This window comes from Chanodichthys erythropterus, chromosome 23 (assembly GCF_024489055.1).
Source record: "Chanodichthys erythropterus isolate Z2021 chromosome 23, ASM2448905v1, whole genome shotgun sequence".
Taxonomy (NCBI): domain Eukaryota; kingdom Metazoa; phylum Chordata; class Actinopteri; order Cypriniformes; family Xenocyprididae; genus Chanodichthys; species Chanodichthys erythropterus.
This window is the reverse complement of record NC_090243.1, coordinates 12,498,898-12,523,780: the sequence shown is the minus strand read 5'-3', so window position 1 is coordinate 12,523,780 and position 24,883 is coordinate 12,498,898. Positions and strand designations below refer to the sequence as shown.

The window sequence follows — 24,883 nt, the reverse complement described above, 5'->3', positions numbered from 1 at the left end:
ATCAGCCAAAGTGTCATGCCTCTGGTTGTGGTAGACCAAACACTCAGGCTTTCTGAGTAGCTTTTCTTTTGTCATTTGTTTGGGCTTATTTGTGGATAATTAAATTTTTTTAAGGTTTTTTTTTTTTTTTGTATAAATTATTATTATCACAAATTGGTGCACTAAAATGGGTGTATTGCTGATCTCATAATGAAGTATAAAGAAAAAATAATTGCCCATACTTGCTATTGGTCAGGCAAATAGTGTGCAACAGTCAGGTTCCAGAAGGTTCCATAAAATGTTCATCCAATTATTATATTCGGTCCGAATGAAATAATACGAAATAATATAATATGTTTTTACATACCCTTGTGCAGACATCATTCGTCATCAGCATGTTTCATGCTATGCAGAGTTTCTGAGTAGACAGACGTCAGTCACGGAGCACCGCAAACAAATAGCAGCCACCTTTTACAGTTCCTACCAAATCAAAACAATGAGCTTAAGCTGCGTTCACGCCATAACTACCGTAATTAAGAAACGGCAACCCGTGACGTTCTAACCAGAGCTGTTCATGTCCTTAAAATCGGATTTATGCATGTCAACAGTATCAACACAGAAATTAATCTGCAGCAGTCAGTTACAAACTCTCTAAGTTGTTTACATTCATTATTATTGTATTGTTATGTGCTTTGAGACATGAGTTAGTTTTATGCCGTCTCTTGTGATGCTTTGCCCGAGAGCAGCTGTGTGTGTGCGCGTTCATGTGTTTTGGAGGCGGCGTGGCTTTGGACAGCGATTTGAAGGGAGGGTGGGATTATGCGCTTTAATGCTAGCTGGCTAACATTAGCATTTCCCAGATCACCAACCTAACCTTTTAACAAAGACATGTCAGACTGGTCTGGATGCTCAAAGAGGTTTTTTTTTTTTTTTTTTGCGTAGTTCACTTCATGTTGTCTTAGAATATTAAAAATATCAAAAAGTACACATTCTCTCAGCGGCAACCTTTTCTGCTTTTATCTTCTATATTCTCAAATCCGCTCAGTAAAGTTTCCTCCAGAGCAGCAGCAGCTGGTCTGTTCTATTTTAATTGTTTCCATGAGCTAATGCTAGCTTCTTTGACAGTAGCCAGTAGTGTTAAACTGCGCTGAGCTGAAGCGATGGTGAGAAATAGTTTAAACACCTTTTATTATAACTTCACCACATGAGTGAGTCAACATGCATTGTACTGTCTGCTTTTTGTGGCTCTGCATAGTAAAAGAACTGTTGAGGTCGAACACTTACTGAAAATACACCATAGCTGGACAGGGATGTGGATCATATATTAACTCTCTAAAAGCAGATTGTAGGTGGAAACTGTCAATTAATTGTTTATGAACACAAAGCAGATGACGTTACTCTCAATAAGAGCTGCTTTCTCTCCTAGGCTTTTTGATTAATGTTTGTTGAAACGCCCTGAGAAATCTTAGACTGAAACTACAGACTTGTGACAAAAGCTTTCAGTGTTGTTTTTAGTCTAGACAGCTGCTGAAGAAAACAGTTCAGTGTCTAAGAATACTACTGTAAGAATTACCATGGCAACTGGCAACATTAGGCCGGATGCTGCTAAAAGGAACAACAAGAGAGAGACATCAGAGTCCACAGTTCAGTGAGTTCATGTCACCCATTTGTGCCATGCCCGCCAGATCTACTAGTCTTTTGTGTGCTTGTGTGTGTGTGTGTGTGTGTGTGGTGTATGCTAGGGATTCTCCAGATAATATTTGAATAATTTAGCAAAATAAAAATAAATAAATACATTTAAATAATAATTATTATTATTAATTAATGTTAGGGCTGTCAAACAATTAATTGTGATTAATCGCATACAAAATAAAAGTTTGAGTTTGCCTAATATATGTGTGTAATTAAATACAAACACATTCATGTATATTTTTAAGAAATATTTGCAAGAATATGTATTTATTTATATTTTTATATAATTCATATTATATATAAATATATTTTGTACATAAATAACATATTTCTCTTAAATATATATATATATATATATATATATATAAAATAAAAGTTTGAGTTTGCATAATATATGTGTGAGTACTGTGTGTAATATATATATATATATATATATATATATATATATATATATATATATATATATATATATATATATTACACACAGTACTCACACATATATTATGCAAACTCAAACTTTTATTTTGTATGCAATTTAATTAATGCCCTAATTAATGTACTTTATCTTTTTAATGAAACTTTAATATTTTCTTTATAGTATAAATGAAGTATTATATTACTTATAGCTACATTAAATACAACAATAATAGTAATAAATGATTATTATTCGCATTATTATATTAATATTATTTATTATTATTTTATTTAACAAACACGTTGTCTTTATATGACACTTATAACAACAATAATATATTTTTATTATTACTATTATTATTACATTTCTTTGTACATTATATTTAATGCACATGTTATCTTTTTAATATGACACTTAATATTGACACTATATATTATAAGTGAGTTTTACATTAAATTTTGCATTAAAGTTTTACATTTAATTACATTAAATTATATAGAAGCCATTTATATTTTAGGAAAGGTGCCCCTAATAAGTGGATCCTGTTGGGCCCTTGACATCACAAAGTAAAAACCCCTGTTCTAAGGCTCTTACATGGTTCAAGTGACCCAATTAGAAATTTCTTCCTCCCATGTGGCACAGATCGGATATGACCCACAAACGTGTAAGCAGGAAAAAAGCACGTAAATTCCGATATTCTCAGATCGGCTTTAGGCCACATTCATTGGCCGAAATAAATCTGATATGAATCAGATACACGCATTTGCGTTTGCCACGTAAGAGGACAGATTGGATATTCCCGTCAATGTGCGTCGTACGCCATTGAAAAAGTAATGTTGGACAACTCATGTGGACACCAACCTCGATCACATGACTCTTTTCAATGCCCAGGCTGCAACAAAGGGCTCTCTGCTTTTTTTCTCTCAAAAGCTTGTATTATCATTTTGTCTGTGTTCATTGCAGATTGTGCTGTTTTAACTTCCTTTTCGGCCTATGCTTTTCCGGGTCAATATGTCTATCTTGGGTTGTTTTGCCAAGTGTAAATGCAGATATCGGATATGGGTCACTTTTAAAAGAAGATGGTCATCAAAAAACCCCAGATATATTCCACAGATCAGAATTGGGCATCAAGACCTGCAGTGTAAAAGTGATCAGAAAATTGCCAGATGATAAAACTTTGAATGTGAGATCTTTTAAAATGTGTAGGAAATTGTTGTTTAATTTCATGCATTTTATCACAACAGCTATATTGAGCAATCTTTTCTCTTTGTGCACTGAATAAGGAATATTGGTATTTCAAAGTTTGTGCAGCTTAATGTTTATTAATTGATTTTAATAATAAAACACTTTCATTATGAATGCATCAATTACTCAGCCTTCTAGGAGAATGTTAGTGCTTAACAACAACTTATTGACATATACATACTTCTCACTTTGCTCTCAGATTGACTGTGTTTTCATTTATTGGTGTCTTTACAGCTGTTGAACAATCCGAGAGCGACATTTACATGCGTTTTATGAAGTTGCATAAGTGCTATGACATCGTCCCAACCAGCTCCAAGCTAGTGGTCTTTGACACAACGCTGCAGGTAAGTGCTCTAGATGTTTGTTACAAATAAGAAATTTGTCAGATATGTTATCCATGACTTACAGAATACTCATTCCTCAAAGTTGATGAAAAACATTACAAAATAATCTTCACAATTTTTTTCCCTCATCTCACTATTCTTGTTAAAAACACACTCATTAGAATCATGTCAAATAATTCTTTAGTCATTCGTTTAGATTGAATAAAGGAATTACTTTTAGCACCGTTTGTCTCTAAGGACTTGTTTACACCTGGTATTAAAGGATTAGTCCACTTTCAACTAAAATTTTCCTGATAATTTACTCACCCCCATGTCATCCAAGATGTTCATGTTTTTCTTTCTTCAGTCGAAAAGAAATTAAGGTTTTTGATGAAAACATTCCAGGATTATTCTCCTTATAGTGGACTTCAATGGACTACAAACAGTTGAAGGTCAAAATTACAGTTTCAGTGCAGCTTCAAAGTGCTCTAAATGATACCAGACAAGGAATAAGGGTCTTATCTAGCGAAACGATCAGTCATTTTCGAAAAAAATACAACTGTAAATGCTTTATAAACACAAATAATCGCCTTATACGTGCTTCCGATTTCCGTATTCTTCAAAAAGTTTACGCTGTATGTCCTACGCCTTCCCTATTCTACTTATGGAAAAAAAATTAACTGGCGCTGCGTTCGTTCCGTAAGTTGAATAGGAAAGGCGTAGGACATACAGCGCAAGCTTTTTGAAGAATACGGAAAGCGGAAGCACGTACAAAGCGATCATTTGTGTTTGCATTATGGGAAGCGCACTAGACATACAGGATTTAAACTTTGTCGTCTGAAGACCCAAGTTTGGTTTGAAGATAAAAAATGTACCAAGCACAATGTTCTCTCAGCATTCCTGATTTCTAACACACCCAGCGTTCAGTGTCGTCTCGTGGCTATCAGAGCAGAAACGAAAGCTGACGCTCTCCATATGTTTTTCCGTTGTCTCTTGGTGTTCATATGTAAATTGCGTGAGCTTATTTTGTCCATTAGATCAAAAGATCTGAAAAAACCTATACGTTTACCTGTCCATAGACCCTCCTCGAAGAAATCAGGACAGAAGTGCTTGAAAGTGGACAAAAGATATGGATTAAAACACCAGGTGTAAACACATGTCTCTCTCGTCCACTTGTGATCCGATCATCCAAACACATCGTAACACCAGGTGTAAACAGGGCCTAACTGTCTGTCTTTCTATGTTGATCTGTCTTGTTTCTTTCCCCAGTGGTTTGTTATACCATATTGATGTTTTTGTCTGCTGTTCTCCCAGTAGAGTGCACACAGCGCTTTACACTAATCACATACTGTGTGATCAGCACATATGTTTCCAGTCTTATCCAGTATTGCACATGCTGTCATAAACCCCTCCATCAGCATCAGTGCGGTCTGCTTGTAATGTTCAGTAGAGGTGCAGGGACCCACAAGGTCAATACGTCAATATGTGTAAATATTTGATGATGAATCCTAGATGAATGGTCTTCGCACTGCCGGCAGCAGTGGGATTGTTTTGGTCAGAAGATCCAAGCCTATGTTCTTGATCATTGATTCATAGCAGTGATATACTAGCCATCAACCCCTACCACCCAGTTCAGAACAGTTTCCACGCATCAGAAGGGCCAGCCTTGGGGAACGGCTCATTATGTTCCTTGCCATGACTTGATTAATGTTTAATAATCTCAGATTGGGCTGGAACATCACCCAAGGAGGGAGAAAAGAGGCTCACATGATTTATTTAAGAACGCCTGTGAGACGCCATGATTAATGCTTTGTTTAGCTTCATGGCAGTATCGACAGTGTTTGAACGGATCGGCCCGCCCAAATCCTCCTTGGTGGAATTTATTCCAAGACGTGAAAGGCTTTGCAGATGCTTTAGCTGGTACTAATAATTACAACATTTTTGGTAGAAGAATTCCACAGGATTACATGTGGTTTCTGGTCATTTAGGATTTGGATGTATGCCTGTTGTAATCAATGGCATGCCAGCCAAAGTGTAGAACAGAGTTTTGTTAAGGGCTTGGAATGAAATATTCACTCTACAGGTTCATACAGGCCTGGTCGCTCACCTCAGGTCATGCGCCTGTGTTGAGCAAGTTATCTTACCATGCAATGGAGCGTCCATGGCGAGGAGATATGCATGCTTAAAGATAAGGGAAGAATTCATGCATCAAAATGTGGCCCCTTCTTTGCGTGCCAAGACTTGTGTATATATCATTAAAAAATAGCTTCAGAATTTAGATGCTTTGAGATAATTGGTTTGAATTTTTATATATATATATATATATATATATATATATATAATTCAAAATCTAAAAAATTAAAAAATGTAATGATCTAAATAACGAATAAATTAATTTACTTACAATTTACTTACAATTAATTGAATATCTGTAAAAATTTTTTTTTTTTTTTTTTTTTTTTTTTTAGATTTTCATATTAGTATATTAAGTAAATTTATTTAATTTAGATAATTACATTTTTAAATAATAGGTATATCAATTAATATTAACCCAAAACAAAAATTAAAATAAGTGAATTTGTGGTGAAAGATTATTATTATTATTATTATTATTATTATTATTATTAATAGTAGTAGTAATATTGTTACATGCATTGTGGATATTTTAAATTCTTCTTCTTATTCTTCTTCTTAATAATAATAATAATAATAATATCATCATCATCATAATTATATGTATTATTGGCATTTTAATAATATTAATAATTGCTGTAGTAGTAGTATCAATAATAGTATTAATATTATTGCTATTATTATTAATAGTAGTAGTAATATTGTTAAATGCATTGTGGATATTTTAAATTCTTCTTCTTAATAATAATAATAATAATAATTTCATCATCATCATCATTATATGTATTATTGGAATTTTAATAATATTAATAATTGCTGTAGTAGTAATATTAATAGTATTAATATTATTGCTATTATTCAAATTATTACTAGTAATATTGTTAAATGCATTAGGCCGTGTGTCCACCAGAGCGTTTTTAGCCAGCTGAAAACGCTAGGTGCTCTGCTTAAAACGCCCGTCTTTGAGCGCTTGCGAGCGCTTCTGCTGCGCAGCGTTTTTTTCCGTTGAGACGCTTTGTTGCTATGATACGGAATATCCGCGTCACTGTTACTTATAACTGATTTTGCAGGTAATTTGTTTCAGGCTAAAAATGTTTACACAAGATGGAATTACTTGCTATGTATGTTCGGAGACCAGCAATATTAATTTCTCATCCATTTTGTTTCTGTTTGTTGATGTCGCTGTACAGCAAGAATGTGACAGTTGGTTGGAGTTGTATTTGTACCGCCCCTCCTCCACTCTGATTGGACGGCTGGCTAAAAAGTGACAGTGATGAGCGCAGCGTTTTACTCAAAGTTGAACATTCTTCAACTCGAGGCGACCAGTAAAAAACGCCCAGCTCTCAGCGCTTGAGCGTGAAAAAGACGCTCAGCGCCTCGTTTCGCTCTCGGCGTTTTAAAAACGCGGCGTTCCCATTGAAAACAATTGAAAAAGTACGCTAGCAGCTGGAAAAAACGTTTAGGTGGACACACGGCCTTACGGTTATTATTATTATTATTATTATATGAAATTATTGTATGTGTATTATTATATGAAATTATTATATGTGTTAAAATAACAATTGGTAGTAGAATTAATAGTAGTATTATTACTATTGCTATTGTGTATTATTATTTGTAGTATTTTGATTTAACACTATTATTAAACTACTCACAATGCATATGATGATATTGTGTCAAAAAGTAGAAATAAATGAATAAAAAAAAAAATTTTAAAATTGTCATCATTTACTCACCCAGATGTTTCAAAACTTTATGAATTTCTTTCTTCTGCTGAACACAAAAGAAGATATTTAAAATAATGTTGGCAACTAAACAGTTGATGGGCCCCATCGACTTCCATAGTACCGTTTGAGGGGAAAAAAAATACTATGGAAGTCAATGGGGCCCATAAACTGGTTACCAACATTCTTCATCTTCAAAATATATTCTTTTGTGTTCAGCAGAAAGAAATTCATTCATGTTTGGAACAACTTGAGGGTGAACAAGTGATGGCAGAATTTTCATTTTTGGGTGAACTTTCCCTTTTTTTTTTTTTTTTTTTTGCCTGTGGCTGAATGCTTAGACAGGAATGAACATGCTTGGTTGAAATCCACTGTGTATCTGTGAAGGGTCTTCAAAGGTGTGATTAGACTCCATACTTGTGTGCATACTGCATACTTGGACACACCTTTGGAGGTAAAGAATATTTATGCTTGGAGCTTGGAGCGCCCTCTGCCTGTCACTGCTTATTGGTGTGGAAAAAAATTGATTTGAGAAGTAACATAAAATATGTTTTTGTCCTCTTCTGTTTAGGTTAAAAAGGCCTTTTTTGCCTTGGTGGCCAATGGGGTCCGAGCAGCCCCTCTGTGGGAGACCAAGAAACAAAGTTTTGTGGGTGAGTATGTTATGATAATGAGTACAAAAACCGCCACATTTAGATAAGAGTGACAGGGACCGCTTTTGAAAGAACAAGCTCCTGATCTTTGATGGTAAATGCTCTTAAAGGTATTGAAATTCTTAGTACCCTTTGGTTACTGTCATCTTATCAGTTTCCAAGAGCGTTTTCCTTATCTATGGCTTCTTAAAACGAGGGTTGTAAGTGGAGCTGCTCTTTGGCAGACTCTCTAAGGTAGTGTAACATATACATCCAGATCTCTGTGGCCCTAGAAGAGATTCAGACTGGAGATGATCCTTTCTGTCACCCTCCACAGCACGCAGCAGTCCTCTGATTTAGAGTCTTATCTGTTACCATGACAAAACCCGCTCAAAATAGAAGCGTGTGCTGACCAGAGTCTCAGCATTTGCCTCCGGCTCCACTAGAAGTGAAATAATGGTTTCTATGAGTTAAGCAGAATTTGCAGTCAGGAAGAAACATTCAGAGCTTTCGAAGAAATAACGTGATGGAAATGACACACTCGGTATTTTCTTAAATTTAAAAATACTGTTCGGCAAATGTTGGGGTCGGTAAGGTTTTTTAATGTTTTTGAAATACGTCTCTTCTGCTTACCAAGGCTGCATTTATTTGATCAAAAATACAGTAAAAACAGTAATATTGCAAAATATTATTACAATTTGAAGTAGCTAATTTCTATTTTAGTATATTTTAAAATGTAATTTATTCCTGTGATGCAAAGCTGAATTTTCAGCATCATTACTCCAGTCTTCAGTGTCACATGATCCTTCAGAAATCATTCAAATATGCTGATTTGCTGCTCAAGAAATATTTCTTATTATTAATGTTGAAAACAGTTGTGCTGCTTCATATTCTTTTATGATACGATGATAATTTTTTTTAGGATTATTTTAATTTAATTTATTTATTTAATTTTTTTAAATAATGTATAATAGTCTTTACTGTCACTTTTGGTTTACTGCATCCTTGCAGAATATGTAAAAAAAAAAAAACCTTCTTAACACTGTCATTCTTAAATTATACCTTAAGCTGTACATTAACGTTAATACGTGTTTCCCAAAACGTTCTTAGTTAAGTATACCTTCTGTAAGTCATACTTTCGTAAGGTTGGTCTGGAGCACTCTTAAGCTATACATTTATCACTGTTGACAGTCTATACGAATATAATTCTGAAGCTGTAATACACCCAATGTTCGATTACGATTATGGCAAAGAATAAAATGCAAAAAATTCACTGCTAAATTCAAATGTGAACCAGAGACAGATGCACGCTCTGCGCTTGTCATGTAACGTTATCACAACTATTCGCTATCGTGCTTTATTTTAGGTTTCAGACATTTAAATACACATTTGAATTAAGTAGGCTACTGCATAAAAAAAGACATTTATAGTTTGTTAAATTCAAATTACACTGATGTCTACGGAAGCTGCAACAATAACCCTTTCAATTATAATTTGACGAAGTGTTTTATTCATATCAGATACACATTGTTTAAGAAACAATAAAGTTTACTCTATTCTTCTCCCAGTTCACCGGCCACATACTTTTATGTATTTCGGGGAAGATTTCGTATATCCAACAGCTCTAACTGCCGTGCAAACTCATCGCGCAACAAAACATATTTACTTCCACATATTTTACAATCGGAATATATCATAAAATAAAAAATAAAAAGATATAAACGTGAAACCTACCTGTCTGTCAGCTGCATGACGCTTCTCCAAGGAATTAAAACTTTGTTCTAAATAACGGTCACCTTAAACTCACGCTGGACTCACGCAGAATATATATAAATTACAATACAGATTTAGTTTGCAATTTGGATTACTTTTTATAACATCCCTTGAGTCCTGATAAATGCAATTTCTAATTCTGAAGTGCTTCTTTTTATAAAGAACACTGATTTCTCTCATAATGTAGTGAAGCATCCCCTGTATAGAGGGAATTATCGATTCTCGAGCCATCGATATCAACCAATTCAGCACCAACACCATGGACAGCACCTGGTAACGTCGCACTTAAGAAGATATACCTTAGGGTGCGTTCACACTTGTAGTTCGGTTCGTTTGGTTCATTTGGTCCAGACCAAAGAAAAAAAAAAAAAAAACATTTAGTCCTGGTCCGATTAGCGTTCAGATTGGCAATTTTATCACCGAACCAAAAGATACCGAACCTTCAGGAATAGGGATACATTCACAATGTGATTGGTCGGATTTTATGACGTATTGCCTATTTTGAGATGGAACTTCCAAAACAATGCTGTTTTCTGAGGTAAATGCGCTCGTTGTGTGTGCGTAGCCTGTATGTGATGGTATTTTGGCCAGCTGGGAACTTGTGAAGAGCTTATAAAATGTGTAAAATAGTCAAAATACCGGCGGGAATCCCTCAGTCACACACACAAACGATCTGCTGCGTGGAGACTCGCGTCTGATGCCTGCGATGAGCAAACTTGCGACTATGACGAGAAAAACTGACATGCGTGAGGATTCTGTCCTTTTTAGCGTCTCGTCTTCCTGTTTTTGGTTCGTTTACATGTCTTTGGTCCGTGTTGCGTTCATATATCATTCGAACCGCACCAGAGTTCGTTTGGAAGCGGACCGAGACCCATCTTTTCAGCGGTCTCGGTCCGCTTGTTTGTTTGGTGCGCACCAGGGTTCGGATGGCAGCGTTCACATATGTTCAAATGAACCGTGTTAACCGAGCAATCGCACCAGGGTTCGTTTTAATCGAACCAAACATGACAAGTGTGAACGCACACTTAAGCAACCTCATAAGGTATAGTCCGGGGATCATGCCTAGAAACGGTACATCTTCAGTTAAGGTCTACCTTTAGAGTCTTCGTAGCGCGCTAAGAGACAACGTTATCGGGAAACCCAGCCCTGTTGTCTTAAAATATCTAGTTTCCGCCAGACCGCCTTCCGTATTCAACTTAAGAAGAAAGTGTAACGACTCTCGCAGTTTAAAACACTTACACTACGTATTCAACTTACGAAAAAACTGACGCAAAGTAAGTTAAATATGGAAAATGGAGGCTAGATATTTTACTTTATAACTTGTTAAATATGGATATTTTTCTTACACAAATGCATCGCTTCACTTCAGAAGGCCTTTATAAACCCCCAGAGCTGTGTGGAGTACGTTTATGATGGATGGATGCACTTTCTTCAGCTTCATACTCTTTGGTCCCGTTCTCTGCTATTGTAAAGCTGGAACGCATCAGGATTTTTATTAATGTTTCTCCGATTGTGTTCATCAGAAAGAAGAAAGTCACCTAGGATGGCTTGAGGGTGAGGAAAGCTTGGGGTAATTTTCATTTTAAAGTGAACTAATCCTTTAAGAGAGACTGAATAAATCAAAAAAAAAAAGAAGAGAGAGACGAGTCCTTGATTACATCAGCAGGGGTGGTAAAATCATTTAGTACTGATCTAAAAAATCTCTATAAGTTTAAGTGCCTTTGCCTTATAAATTTTGTCCTTTTATTATGAAGGAGTCATGCTGGGATACCCTCTGAACACCAACCACAGAGAATGAATGAGTCACCGGAGAGGAAACTCAGACTGATCCACAGCATACCATGTGACTGTCTCCATCTGAATATCAAATATATAACTGTAAATAGACGTCCTCTGAGGTATTTAGGGACAGTATCTGTTCTCTCTAGAGAGATAATACAATCATAACAGACAGCCTGCAGGATACATCTCACCAAAACCCCGTACTACAGTCTATAACAAGCCTCTGTGTCAGATATCTGATAAATATGATGCATTTATAAATTGAATCTCAACCTCATAAAGCCTCATACTTCCTGCTATATGTGGCCAGCTGTTGCTGTTTCGCTAGATTTGCTTGTTCTCCCCAGGCTGCTGATCTGTGCTGGTCTACCATAAGCCCCTCAGTGTTGATAAAGGGCCGTTTGAGTGTGTCTGAAGTGCTGAGTCACTTACCTTACTGCAGGCTCCGGCACAAATACAGTATTTATTAAAGAGATAGTTCACATAAAAATGAAATTCTGTCACCATCTACTCGCTCTGATATTAATTAGCCGGGTTTTGAAACCTCTCACCTCTTAGAGCTCCTTTAGGACTCTCTGTCTTAACTCAATCATCACTACGGGTCCAGCACCTGCTTATAAAAACCTCTTCAGCTGAAAAATGAATAATTTGCATGACAATCAATGGAATATAGTGCTGTTCTGTAAATCTACACTGTCAGTTGAGTACTGTGCACTTCCTTTATGAGACTTAATGAACTAGTGATGTCAGATTTGTGTGCTGATTGTTCTTGTGAACCGGTTTTGATTCGGTCGAACTGATTCACTAAACGTTTGTGAATCACTTGACAGTATAAACGTTTGTTTGAGAGTTAAATGGATAAATAACATATACATTATTTCTTTATTAAGTCAAACTGATTTGCAGTGTTTGTGAATCACTCATAAAAATAGTATGAAACTGTAAGATGGATAGAAACCTATATAGAAACTTAACTGAACTTTTTTTTATAAATGCAATAAAATAATTAAATTAACGTATGTGTTTTATTAATTACATTATTTTCAAATAATAATACAAAAATAATAAAAATAATAACATTAAATAAGATAAATAAACATTATTTATTTAACACTTTTCAATTCTGCACAATTTTTTTTTTAAATGCATTATGAACTGTATAAAATTAAGGTGGGTGAATCATAAACAATATTTGAAACATTCTATCATTTAGGAACTTCATTTTATGCAGTTTTTATAGTCTATAAATTAAATCAGATTTAATTTTTAAATTATATATATATATATATATATATATATATTTATTTAACTACATTTACATTTAATCATTTAGCAGACTAAATATCTATATATTCATATATAAAACCTAACTATGAAAATATAATATATTTATAAAAAAAATTTTTTTTATATATATATAATATATATAATATATATATATAATATATATATATATATATATATATATATATATATATATATATATATATATATATATATATATATATATATAATTAATATATATATATATATATATATATATAAACAATATTTAAAAAGCTAAGTAAATAAATATTTACTCAGATATTTTAAATATTGTTCTTAATATATGTACATAGAATTTTTTTTATAAATATATTATTTATTTGATTCCAGCTTTTTTTTTTTTTTTTTACTACCTCACACTTTTACTCTGAAAGATCTTACAAGTGTTTAACAAATGCTTTGCATATTGATTTGACCCATTCAAAGAAATTAATAACAATTTGTTCACAAACCAAACAATGCTGCATATGGTTTTCTGCAAGCACTTGAATGATGACTGAAACAAATCAGTACTGTTAATCAGTACTGTGAACTTATGTATTTAATCAAACAGTCTAAACGCTCCAGTTCACAAAAATAAAATCAGATCTACCAACTCTAGGGATTAGAATATAAAGTACATTTATTGGACTGACACCATCTAGACCAGCACTGTGTCCGAAATCGAATACTTCACTGCTATATAGTATGCGAAGAACAATATGCCAACAAAGTAGTATGTCCGAAAACAGTAGGAAAAATGTCCCCGGATGACCTTCTACTTCCGCCGGGTCTCTACCACTGCTCAAGTCCTGAAGCGCCACAATCCCTCATTTCTTCTCTTGCTGATTTAGACTGAGGCCACAATGTGGGTCGGCTTGACATGAGCAGATAAAAATACGCCCTTCATCACCTTTTAATCAACAGACTGATTACATTGGCGTTGTGAGCGTCTCAGAAACTCTCTCTGCTTTCCTCCGGCACTGATTTAGCCACAATCTCCAGCAGTCTGCTGCCAGGGTTTATGTAATGTAAATACTGTCCTCTCAGTTAACAGTCATCCCTCATATGTGACTCTTCTCTAGGACACAGCACACTGATGTTGACCTACTGTCTCCTCCGGTGTCATGTTCATCTGTGTGGATGAATAGTGTTTAGGTGCTATATGACATTTTTTTTTTTATTTTTATTTTTTTTTTTAGCTCATGGCTGGCATAATGCCCATGGAGTACTTCCCTTCTCACTGAACTCCATTATACTTGGTGAAGTGAAACTGATATCAGAGACCCCATGCTCTCGTACAATCTCTTTTTAGTGTTTATGGGTGTTTTAATGTCTTTCTTGTTTCTTTGCAGGCATGCTAACCATCACAGACTTCATCAACATACTTCACAGATACTACAAATCACCCATGGTACGTAATGCACTCTTTCTTATGTTACTTTATTTCTAGTTTTTAGCAGAAAAGCTGAACTCTTAGACTTGAAACATACTCTCAATTTCAGACTCCATTGTGATAAGAAATACCATATTATTTTTAGTTATTCAACCATTCATTAATTAATTTTTTTATACATTTTGCTGACTCCTGAGCTCAGTGTGATCCTGAACACAGACATGGCAGAGTCTGTCATTCCAGAAACACCTCAGTGTTTGTTGCTGTCTTTTGTGCCAATAATTGCTCATGCAAAGAGTTGCTTACAATATAATTCACAGCCGCTGTACAACCTCTCTTCCTGCTCATCAGTATTCATATATAGAGTCTTGTGAATTTATTCAACAGCAAAGAAACCACTAATCACTTTGAATAAAAGCAACATCCTCTCTCAATTATTCGGAAACGAAACGCCCCATCAGTTCTATTCTACAGAGACAGGAAGTAGTTGAGAATGCTGTAAAGCTTCTTCCTGCGCTTGGAGGGAAAGCACAGCTGTGGCTTAATTATTTATCTTCATGTGCATATGCTACATACTGACAATAATCTCAAATAGACTCTATGATTTTTTTTTTTATATTTATATATAAAATATTTATATTTATATGTAATATAAAATATATATATATAACTATGTATATTTATTTATACATGTATATATTTCTTAAATGTATACATGCATGTGCTTGTATTTATATATACATAATTATTATTCACAGAACACACACATATATTCCATAGCGTAGACTTTTATTTTGCAAACGATTAATCACGATTAATCGTTGTGCAGCCCTAGGTAACACTTTACAGTGAGGTTTCTTTAGATAACATTAGTTAACTTGTTTAGTCAACATGAACTAAAAATGAACAATACTTCTACAGCATTTATTATCTTAGTTAATGATAATTTCAGCATTTACTAATACATTATTAAAATCAAAAGTTGAATTTGTTAACATTAGTTAATGCACTGTGAACTAACCAGATCAAACAATGAACAACTGTATTTTTAACTAAAATTAACAAAGATTAATTAATGCTGATACATACTAATAAATACAAATGTATTGCTCATTGTTAGATAATACTTTACTAATGTTAACAAATGAGACCTTATTGTAGTGTTACCATTATTTATTATAAAACATGCTCATCTACATAATGATAATATTTTCTATTAGAAATGCGTATTAAGTTACATTTTGCTATTACATTTAGCAAAATGTTAAATTACATTCATTCCAAAATAATAACTAAAGGCAATAATAATTTAAACAATATATTTTATTTGTGTATTGATGTTTTTCTTTTTAATAGTCAACTTAGGCTATTTAGAATCATCAGTTATGCTCCGTAAACACCGTCTGTCACTGACACGAAGATGTATTTTTAATTTCACCAAGCTGATTGCACTAAAAAACCCAGCAGTCATCACGCTTTCAGTCCATTTCAAGTTTGATTTTGGCGTGACATAAAGTGGTAATATCTGTTTATGATTATGTCTAATGATTTTCTATGGTTTTCTATGAGAGCAAAGGGAGGCATGACTCCTTTGTGTAACTTTACCTGTAGGTGTCGCTGTTGGGCAGTGTTCCTTAAGAAATACTAGTGACTTGTGCTCTTTTTAATGTCATAATTTGTAATATTTGTGTTGTTTTATTTGTTATTTGGCTTATTTTCTCATCTTATTTTATTTATTTATTTATTTTTTGAGGAGGCCTTGCCTCCCTTGGAAACGCCCCTGAGATAGATATAAAATGTATTAAAATTCAAATAAATGTTGTTATTATTATTATTATTATTATTATAACTAAATATTAATACATAAAATGATTAATGATAAATATAATAATAATAATGATAATAATTACTATTATTGTTATAATATGTATTAACATTTACATATTGCTATTGTATTTAACATATAATTTAAATATATACTATTTAATAATTGTATACTAATCATTTATAATAATTTTATGGAATAATAATACTTAAATATGATTCCTGTCATATTATTATTATTATTATTATTATTATTTTTATAAATATGTATTAACAGTTGCTATTATATGTAACTTATAATTTATATATGCATTTTAATAATTGTATACCATATTATAATAATGTTATGTAATAAAAAATATTTAAATACAATAATACATATTTTTCAATTGATACATTTATGATTTTTTTATACTGTGATACATTTATGATTTTATTATACTATGAGAATTTTATTATAATGTGAATGTAATTTGAGTAATAAGTCTTTTTTTTTTTGGTTCAGGTACAAATCTATGAGCTTGAGGAGCATAAAATTGAGACGTGGAGAGGTAAGAAATTTTCAGAGGGTTTTTTTTTTTGGTTTGTTTTTTAAATGTTTTATTTATTTTTTATTAACATTTTTTATTTTTTGTTTACAACAGAGCTTTATCTACAAGAAACATTTAAGCCTTTAGTAAACATATCTCCAGATGCAAGGTAAGAGCAGTTAATTTCTGTGTTAACATGCATGTTATTCTTTGCCTTTCAATGGGAAGTCTGTAGAGGATTTGTATCTTTCCCCTGCAGCTTTTGACAGTACATTAGTGTAGTTAACCGCTAGAGGTCCTTTAGTAAACCACAAACCCTTTTCTTCTCATATATTGCCCTTTCCTGTAAGAATTGTGCTGTTTGCTCATATTTTCAGTGTAATAAATTATTCAGCGCACGTCATCTTGGAAGAACAAAATTCTGAATTTCATCAGGGTTCTCTGAAGTCGCCCTTCTGTTCCTCAGGTCACTGCAGTGAAATTGACTTTCTCTGTCTCTATATCATGTGTTTTTCAGCATATTTGATGCTGTGTATTCACTGATCAAAAACAAGATCCATCGGTTGCCCGTCATTGATCCCGTCAGTGGAAATGCACTTTACATTTTGACGCACAAAAGGATCCTGAAATTCCTTCAGCTGTTTGTAAGTTTATCAATATCTTTGTATATATTTTGTGCATTTAGTAAGATTTCTGTTGGCTGTTTTTTTTGGTGGTGTTTGGGGTTTAACCGATGCTGTAATAAAGTGCCCAGTCATTTCCTCTAGAGTGAATGAGGAAGGAACTGAATGAATAGGATGAAAAAGCGCAGAGGAAGGGAGGGGTAGAACAGATGAAGAGGAGAGAGAACAGTCTCTAAATTTTTGTAATCTATCTAATCACAATTCCATGGCCTTTTATACACCTCAACAGAATAAACTGCTTCCATTCTCAGGAAAATGTCACATAAAGCCTTTGAAAGAAAGACTATGATGTCTGAGCAATACAGCTTTTATGTTGCACTGCAAGGAAAAATAAAATGCACTTTATGTACTAAGAATTCTGTTTTTTGATTGACAAAGGCTGTGCAGACAGCCAATATAATTACTATACATTTTCATGTAGTGTGAATTATGAAATATACAAAAACAGACACAGTAGCTTTTATTTGTTTGTCTCAGGTATGTGAGATGCCAAAGCCCGCCTTTATGAAGCAGACACTGGAGGAGCTGAGCATCGGGACCTACAGCAACATCGCCTTCATTCACCCCGACACGCCAATCATCAAAGCACTCAGCATCTTTGTGGAGAGGAGAGTGTCAGCACTGCCTGTGGTGGATGAGTCAGGTATAATTCAAAAGAAAAATGCCTGATATTGTGTATTTGAATAGATGGCAACAGTGAAAGCATTGGTTCTGGAAGTATCTTTTCCATTTATTTCTCCCACAGAGATTTTAAAAAAGTATTTGAAAATTGACAAAAATGTGAAGGTACAAGTACTTTAGTGAGGGAAAGAACTACAATCCCATGAAGCATTGCGAACAGCATAATCAAATTAAAAACGATGGAGAAATAGAAAACTATGCATTTAAAAATGTTGGTTATATATATAAAAACAATATATTTTAGTTTTTTTTGCAAAATCTGCATACATATACAATTATTTACGTATTTTAAGATCATAGGGAGACTGCATAATTTGATTGCATAATTCAATTACATAATTTGAATTGTTTTATGGGAGTAGGCAGAGGAATTTTTTTAGTCCCTCTTTATATTAGGTGTCTTTAACTACTATGTAATTTTTCATACATCATCATGGATAATGCAGTTTTTCACCACAAATTCCACCGTTAAGCATGATTATTTTAAATTGTTTATAAGTTTCAATATATATATATATATATATATATATATATAATATATATAAATCAGTTTCCCTATGGAGAAAATGAATCAAGTTTTTACTTCAGGAACCCAACTGTTGCACTCTATACTCTTACACTCATGAAACTGACTCATTTAAAACTTAATGACTTTTTTCTTTGTTTTTTTTTTTTACTTTCAGGAAAAGTTGTAGATATTTATTCCAAATTTGATGTCATTGTAAGTATATAATGTATTTATTTTCTTAACTGTGCAAAAACGATTGACCTATATACCAGACATTCATTATCTTTGTGTGTTTGTAGAATCTTGCTGCTGAAAAGACGTACAACAACCTGGACATTAGTGTGACACAGGCTCTGATGCACAGGTCACAGTACTTTGAAGGGGTCATGAAATGCAACAGATTAGAGACACTGGAAACTATAGTGGATCGGATAGTCAAGGCTGAGGTGAGCTTTCCTACAGTCTTCATATATCTGCAACATTGATATTATGACCAAAAAATCGTTAGTTCTATAATAGTTAGTTCTAGAGTCGCTCTTGGTTACAAGATATTATATAGCTTCTCTTGCAAACAGAAATTCAACAGTTGCCCTTGCTCTTGGTAATGTTTTCTAGAGCAGATCTTGGTAATAGATATGCAGATGCTCTAGTTTTTGCAGATTTTCAAAATTTCCTCTAGCTCTTCATAGGCAAATCAAATTTATTGTTCATTTATAAGTTTATTTTAGAGCTACTCTAGGTTACTACAGATGGGATATTCTAGATCTTTTCGGTGTCCTAGATACTCTAGGGCTGATCTAGATGCTCATGTCTCTCTCTTCTCAATCAGGTGCACAGGCTGGTGGTGGTGGATGAGAACGGCAGCATCGTGGGCATCGTCTCTCTGTCAGACATCCTCCAGGCGCTCGTTCTTAACCCCGCAGGTATAAATGCTCAGCATTCCTAAAGCTCATTTCCACCAGGACCTTCCTCCTCCCAACCTCTCTCGCCCGAGCCACAGGTACTACACACACAGGTTGCCTGACACACCGCCACTGCTGCCGCTGCTGGGGTCACAAAAACGATGCATGACCGCTGCCTGGCTCGTGATGTGTGCGAGAATGGCATGTGCTAACTTATACTTTCTGTTTTCACCACAGAACATGATTGGCTTTGATTCCAGAGGGCAAATGGCAAAAGATGGCCTGTGTGTGTGTGCACGCCCACATTTCACCGCATATGATTTTGATTAATGACACATGCAGTACATCAGAGCCTCTCTCACTGCAGGGCTCCCATCTGCTGATGGATATTGTCCTGGAGTATATCAACCACACACTCTGTCCTTTCAGCACATGCACACACACATAATGTCGTAGGTCATTCCGGTACAATCACTATATAGTTCTGCTTATAAGTTTACATACCCGTTGAAGAATGCGCAACATGTTAAAGGGATAATTCACCCTTGTTGCTTTAATGAAGTATAGCCTTCTTTCTTTTATGGGCCACAAAAGGAGAATAAAAAAAGAACAAAAAAACATGGCAGTGACTAGCAACCAGCATTAACCTTTTTAAAAAAGTATCACAGAATGATCCAATGCCATATATTCCAAGTGTTCTGGGGGTATACAGTAGGATTTGGTGAAAAACGAACTGAAATGTAATGTATTATTTAACAAAATTCTTGACCTTGGCCGTTGGTCTTCTCTGCATGACTGCATGACATAGTTCACCCAAAAATGAAAATACTGTCATCATTTACTCACCCTCATGTTGTTCCAAACCCATAAGACATTCGTTAATTATTGGAAAACGAAGATATTTTTAATGAGAGATTTTGAGAGAGAGGTTTCTTTCCCTCCACTGAAAGTCTATTCACCCAAAAATCTGGTGCTTCAAAATGTTCACAAAGGGATAGTAAAAGAAATCCACATGAATCTTAACTGTTTAATCCAAGTCCTCTGAAGACATGATCGCTTTATATGATGAACAGATTTCATTTAGGCTTTTCTTCGCATATCAAAATTGATCAGTGAACATGCATAGATCACTCAAATATGGTAAAGAACCAGTATGTGTGAGAACCAACCTCATTGGTTGTTGAGGAAGCTCAAACGTGCTGGTGCAATGTGAAAATGAACCTCATTAGGGCTGGGACAATATACCGATGCATCGCGATTTCGTGGATCGATTCTGAGTTTCCGAATGCATCGCAGTTCTCTCTCAAATTGATTCTGAGCTTATTTTTTTAACAGCAGATGGCGCTACAGGCTAGTGTCTAACTGCATGCTCAAATGCTCACAAAGAAATGCGGCTGTGCATTCGGCTGAATCTGAGAATGTACTTGCACCTCAGAATGCTTTTATGATGCAAGATTAATGTAAACAGCCCACTGTACATTCGCTGATCAGTGTTTAAAGTTAACCATTTTTATGATCCCTCTTATTTTATAATTTGCAAGGGGTATGTAAACTTATGAGCAGAACTGTATAACCAATGGAGTCTAGGTATGACAGACTTCTAAATCAAAATCAGATGGTGGGATATAATACGCTTCCCTCAATTTGGGCAGAAAGATAAAACTTTCTGAATTTCCTTTTGAGAGGTCACTTTGTGCTGGGTGCCTGCCTTGTTGGCTGTGAATTTATAACACTGAATATTAATTGCTGCTGTGAAGTGTTATGAATCCTAAGTAGCAGATGTGATGCTGCTAATATTGCAAATAGTATGCATAGATCAAAAGTGGTACAGTCCTGTTCCTGGAGATGGACCTTCCTGCAAATAAGGGTTGGAAATGAACAGAAGCTTGAGGCTCCCTAAATTCAAGATAAGGGGGCAACGAACAATTTAACTAAATTTATTACAACTACCATGAATGGTAAACGGAAGTTCATACGTGCTTGCTTGATGCATGAGAACCAATGAGGTTCATTCTCATATTTGAGTGCTATATGTGAATAAAAGCCTAAATTAAATATGTTTATTGTATAAAGAGATCATGTCTCTTCAGAGGACTTGGGTTTAACCGCTAAATTCATATTGATTTCTTTTCCCGTCGGTTTTGGGTGAATAGACGTTCAGTTGAGGGACAAAATAAATCTTCATTTGTGTTTTGAAGATGACTCCTGTAGGTTTGGAACGACATGAGAGCGAGTAATTAAAGACAGAATTTTCATTTTTGAGTGAACTATCCCTTTAATGGAAAAATTAATTTCTGAACCTGCTGCAGAGTCAAGTTTCAACTTATATAAAACACTCTGAACCTGCAAATCAAGGACGTTGGAAGTAAATTTGGCAGGAAGGCAGATCTCAGAGCAGCCCTGGTTGAAGATGCATGGTCATGAGCTGCCTACTAGTGGTTATAAGCAGTACTGCAACGAAAAAGAGACCTTATGTTTACATATTATCTGCTCTCTTACCTTTGCAGGTATGACCAGGAAGGACAGCGAAGCAGAGACGGAGTGATGCGTGCTGATATTGCTGAGTCATGTGACGTTGATGGCACAGACTGGAGCGGAGATAACAAGTTTGGGCCACATCTCCGAATGAAAGAGTGAAACCAAGGAACCTGACCTAGATGTGTGCTGTTGGAGGGCAAAAGAAGGGGTTTAGAGTACACAGACTGGTTAATTGGTCTATTATTTAAATACGGATGAACGTAGTGGCCGCATGGGGCGATTAATGTGGATCATCTCTTATTCAGAAGGATACTGTGAACTCTGCCTATTATATCACACTAAGCTTCTGCACGCACACTATGATAACTATACTTTTAGCTAGACCTAAGTCTACGCCATCTGGTGTCTGAACGGTGGTCTGCGCACAGACTATGGACTGTACCATAATCGCCTCTTTTAGGAGGGGGGTGTCTGTGCTTTTGCAGGGCATTCAGTAATAATCTCAGTATTCAGTGCATGTTAGGACTGTTTGCTCCTTGTGTATATACGATTTTCAGCTCGTGCCGTATGAGCCCAGCTCACATATTTCTACTTTTGAGTACACCTCCTGAATTTAGGAACTGCTGTATATTTCGTTTAGCCTCCAGCTCCCTTTCTCCACCACAATCCCTTTGTAAATGCAGACAGAAATGGTTTCCTCTCTATCTGTCTATGGTGCCTTCTGTCCAGCAGTTATCGCCCACTACTGGTTGCCAACAGAACAAGATTAATTGAATGTTTAAATATATCAAAGCGAATGTCGCAGTTGTTACAAAAACCAAAAGCCCCTTTTTTGCGGTTTTAGTGTGTCACTAAATGTATTTACTGCAGAGCTCTCTACATTTCCTCACTTTGGGTGTTCATTATTTTCTTGATGTTTTTGAAATGATGCTGTAAATGATAATTGAAATGTTTATTTATTTATATTTAACACTTTTGTAATTTTGAAAGTGATATCTAAGTGTGAGATGGAAAGAACTATTAAGCCCCTATGCAGTAAAACTTGATGTTGAAAAGCAATTCAACCTTAAAATCCCACTTTTTTTTTTTTCTGTCCATGAGGTGACTGATTCTTGTTTGTATCAATTGTACTGTACACGCACACTGAGTTTCTGTCTGAAGGATCTACAAGTGCCAGAGAACGGTATATTTTTCTGTGTATTCAATGTAGTTTGTAATATTTCACATTATCATTTTAAGTTCTCATTATTTGTTTTTCAGATTTGTTAGTGCTGTTGTCATGAGAGAGTAATGTCCAGAGATAAATGCACATCACTGGCATGAGAATGCTAATGGATAATCGTACTTTATTTACTTTTATTTTACAGTTAAATAATAAAAAAAAAGTCTTTGAAACTTTTCTTGTATTAAGATGATTAGTAAAAAAAATACACTTGGAGATGCTGTTTGTTGTAGACCTATACTTTCCAAATAATAACAAAAAGAAACAAAAATCATTTGGCCTATTCTTGAAAAATTGTAAACACTTATTCAGTAATTTGACTATTAAAGGGTTAGTTCACCCAAAAATGAAATTTCTGTCATTCGGAACACAAATTAAGATATTTTAGTTGAAATCCGATAGCTCCGTGAGGCCTGCATAGCCAGCAATGACATTTCCTCTCTCAAGATCCATAAAGGTACTAGAAACATATTTATATCAGTTCATGTGAGTACAGTGGTTCAATATTAATATTATAAAGTGACAAGAATATTTTTGGTGCGCCAAAAAAATAAATAAAAAAACGACTTATATAGTAATGGCCTATTTAAAAACACTGTTTCAGAGCGTTATGAATCAGTGTGTCGAATCAGCTGTTCGGAGCGCCAAAGTCACGTGTTAGCTGTTTGGCGCGCGATCCGAATCATGATTCGACGCGCGACTCATAACGCCCCGAAGCTTCCTGAAGCAGTGTTTTGAAATCGGCCATCACTAAAATATTCTCGTCGCTTTATAATATTAATATTGAACCACTTTACTCGCATGAACTATGTTTTTTAGTACATTAATGGATCTTGAGAGAGGAAATGTCATTGGCCTCACTGAGGCATCGGATTTAAACAAAAATATCTTAATTTGTGTACCGAAGATTAGGCTAATGAAGGTCTTACAAGTGTGTGACGGCATGAGGGTGAGTAGAAATGACAGAATTTTCATTTTTGAGCGAACTAACCCTTTAATTTTAGTGCCGGGTTTTCCCATAAATACTCCTTCCATCCTGTCTGATTTACCTCAAATAGCGGCAGTAAATGTGAGAGTTTATTCGAAAGTATTGTTTGTTTATTAACATTTTCTTTATTTATATTAATAAAGTATTAAAATTTGAATAATTGAAAGTTAAAATGAGAATAATTTAAACTGAAATGCAGCAGTGAGGTAAATCTTGCCAGGATTCAACAGCTGCTGCCAGTTGGAGGCAGGCGTGGCAGGTCACGTGACCTACCAGTTGCGCCGACACAAGGAAATATTTCTGAGTAAACATTGCTGTTCTTAGGTACTAAAAAGTAAAAAATGCCAACGTAGCATAGCATTTATTATTTGTCTTAATACCTTGTGGCTTCTGGATGAGGTTTCTGTCAGTAGATATATTTTTGATTTATTTATTGAACTTTTAGACGAAAATATTTAAAAATAAAATAAAAAAAGCTAGCAAATGTGGTTTGTTTTGTTTCATATTTGACACCATACTTATGGCTCATATAGTATGATATGAATTTGGAGCTCACTCACACTCGAGGAAAAAAAAAAAAAAGTTTAATAGCTACAAAGGCCCAAACAGCAAAAAATATGCTGTTATTTATATGCCCAAAATGTACGATGACATTCTGATACCTTGTA

At 34.6% G+C, this 24,883-nt stretch overlaps 1 protein-coding gene across 7 annotated transcripts in view; it reads left to right on the top strand.

The window, feature by feature from the left end:
* prkag2a (protein kinase, AMP-activated, gamma 2 non-catalytic subunit a) overlaps nucleotides 1-23,579 on the top strand; it is a 77,328-nt gene extending 53,749 nt beyond the window's left edge. For 2 of the 7 annotated variants that reach the window (XM_067377475.1, XM_067377477.1), the window contains exons 4-14: nucleotides 3,566-3,675; nucleotides 8,083-8,164; nucleotides 14,359-14,417; nucleotides 16,729-16,774; nucleotides 16,868-16,922; nucleotides 17,271-17,397; nucleotides 17,914-18,079; nucleotides 18,801-18,838; nucleotides 18,925-19,071; nucleotides 19,455-19,548; nucleotides 22,035-23,569. In XM_067377475.1, coding sequence (XP_067233576.1) covers nucleotides 3,566-3,675; nucleotides 8,083-8,164; nucleotides 14,359-14,417; nucleotides 16,729-16,774; nucleotides 16,868-16,922; nucleotides 17,271-17,397; nucleotides 17,914-18,079; nucleotides 18,801-18,838; nucleotides 18,925-19,071; nucleotides 19,455-19,548; nucleotides 22,035-22,072 — 962 coding nt within the window. In that variant the 3' untranslated portion in view covers nucleotides 22,073-23,569. Of the gene's footprint in view, nucleotides 1-3,565; nucleotides 3,676-8,082; nucleotides 8,165-14,358; nucleotides 14,418-16,728; nucleotides 16,775-16,867; nucleotides 16,923-17,270; nucleotides 17,398-17,913; nucleotides 18,080-18,800; nucleotides 18,839-18,924; nucleotides 19,072-19,454; nucleotides 19,626-22,034 lie in introns of all 7 variants that reach the window. The other 5 variants (XR_010893746.1, XM_067377472.1, XM_067377473.1 and 2 more) reach the window with 5 other exon arrangements.
* Nucleotides 23,580-24,883: the final 1,304 nt, after the last annotated feature.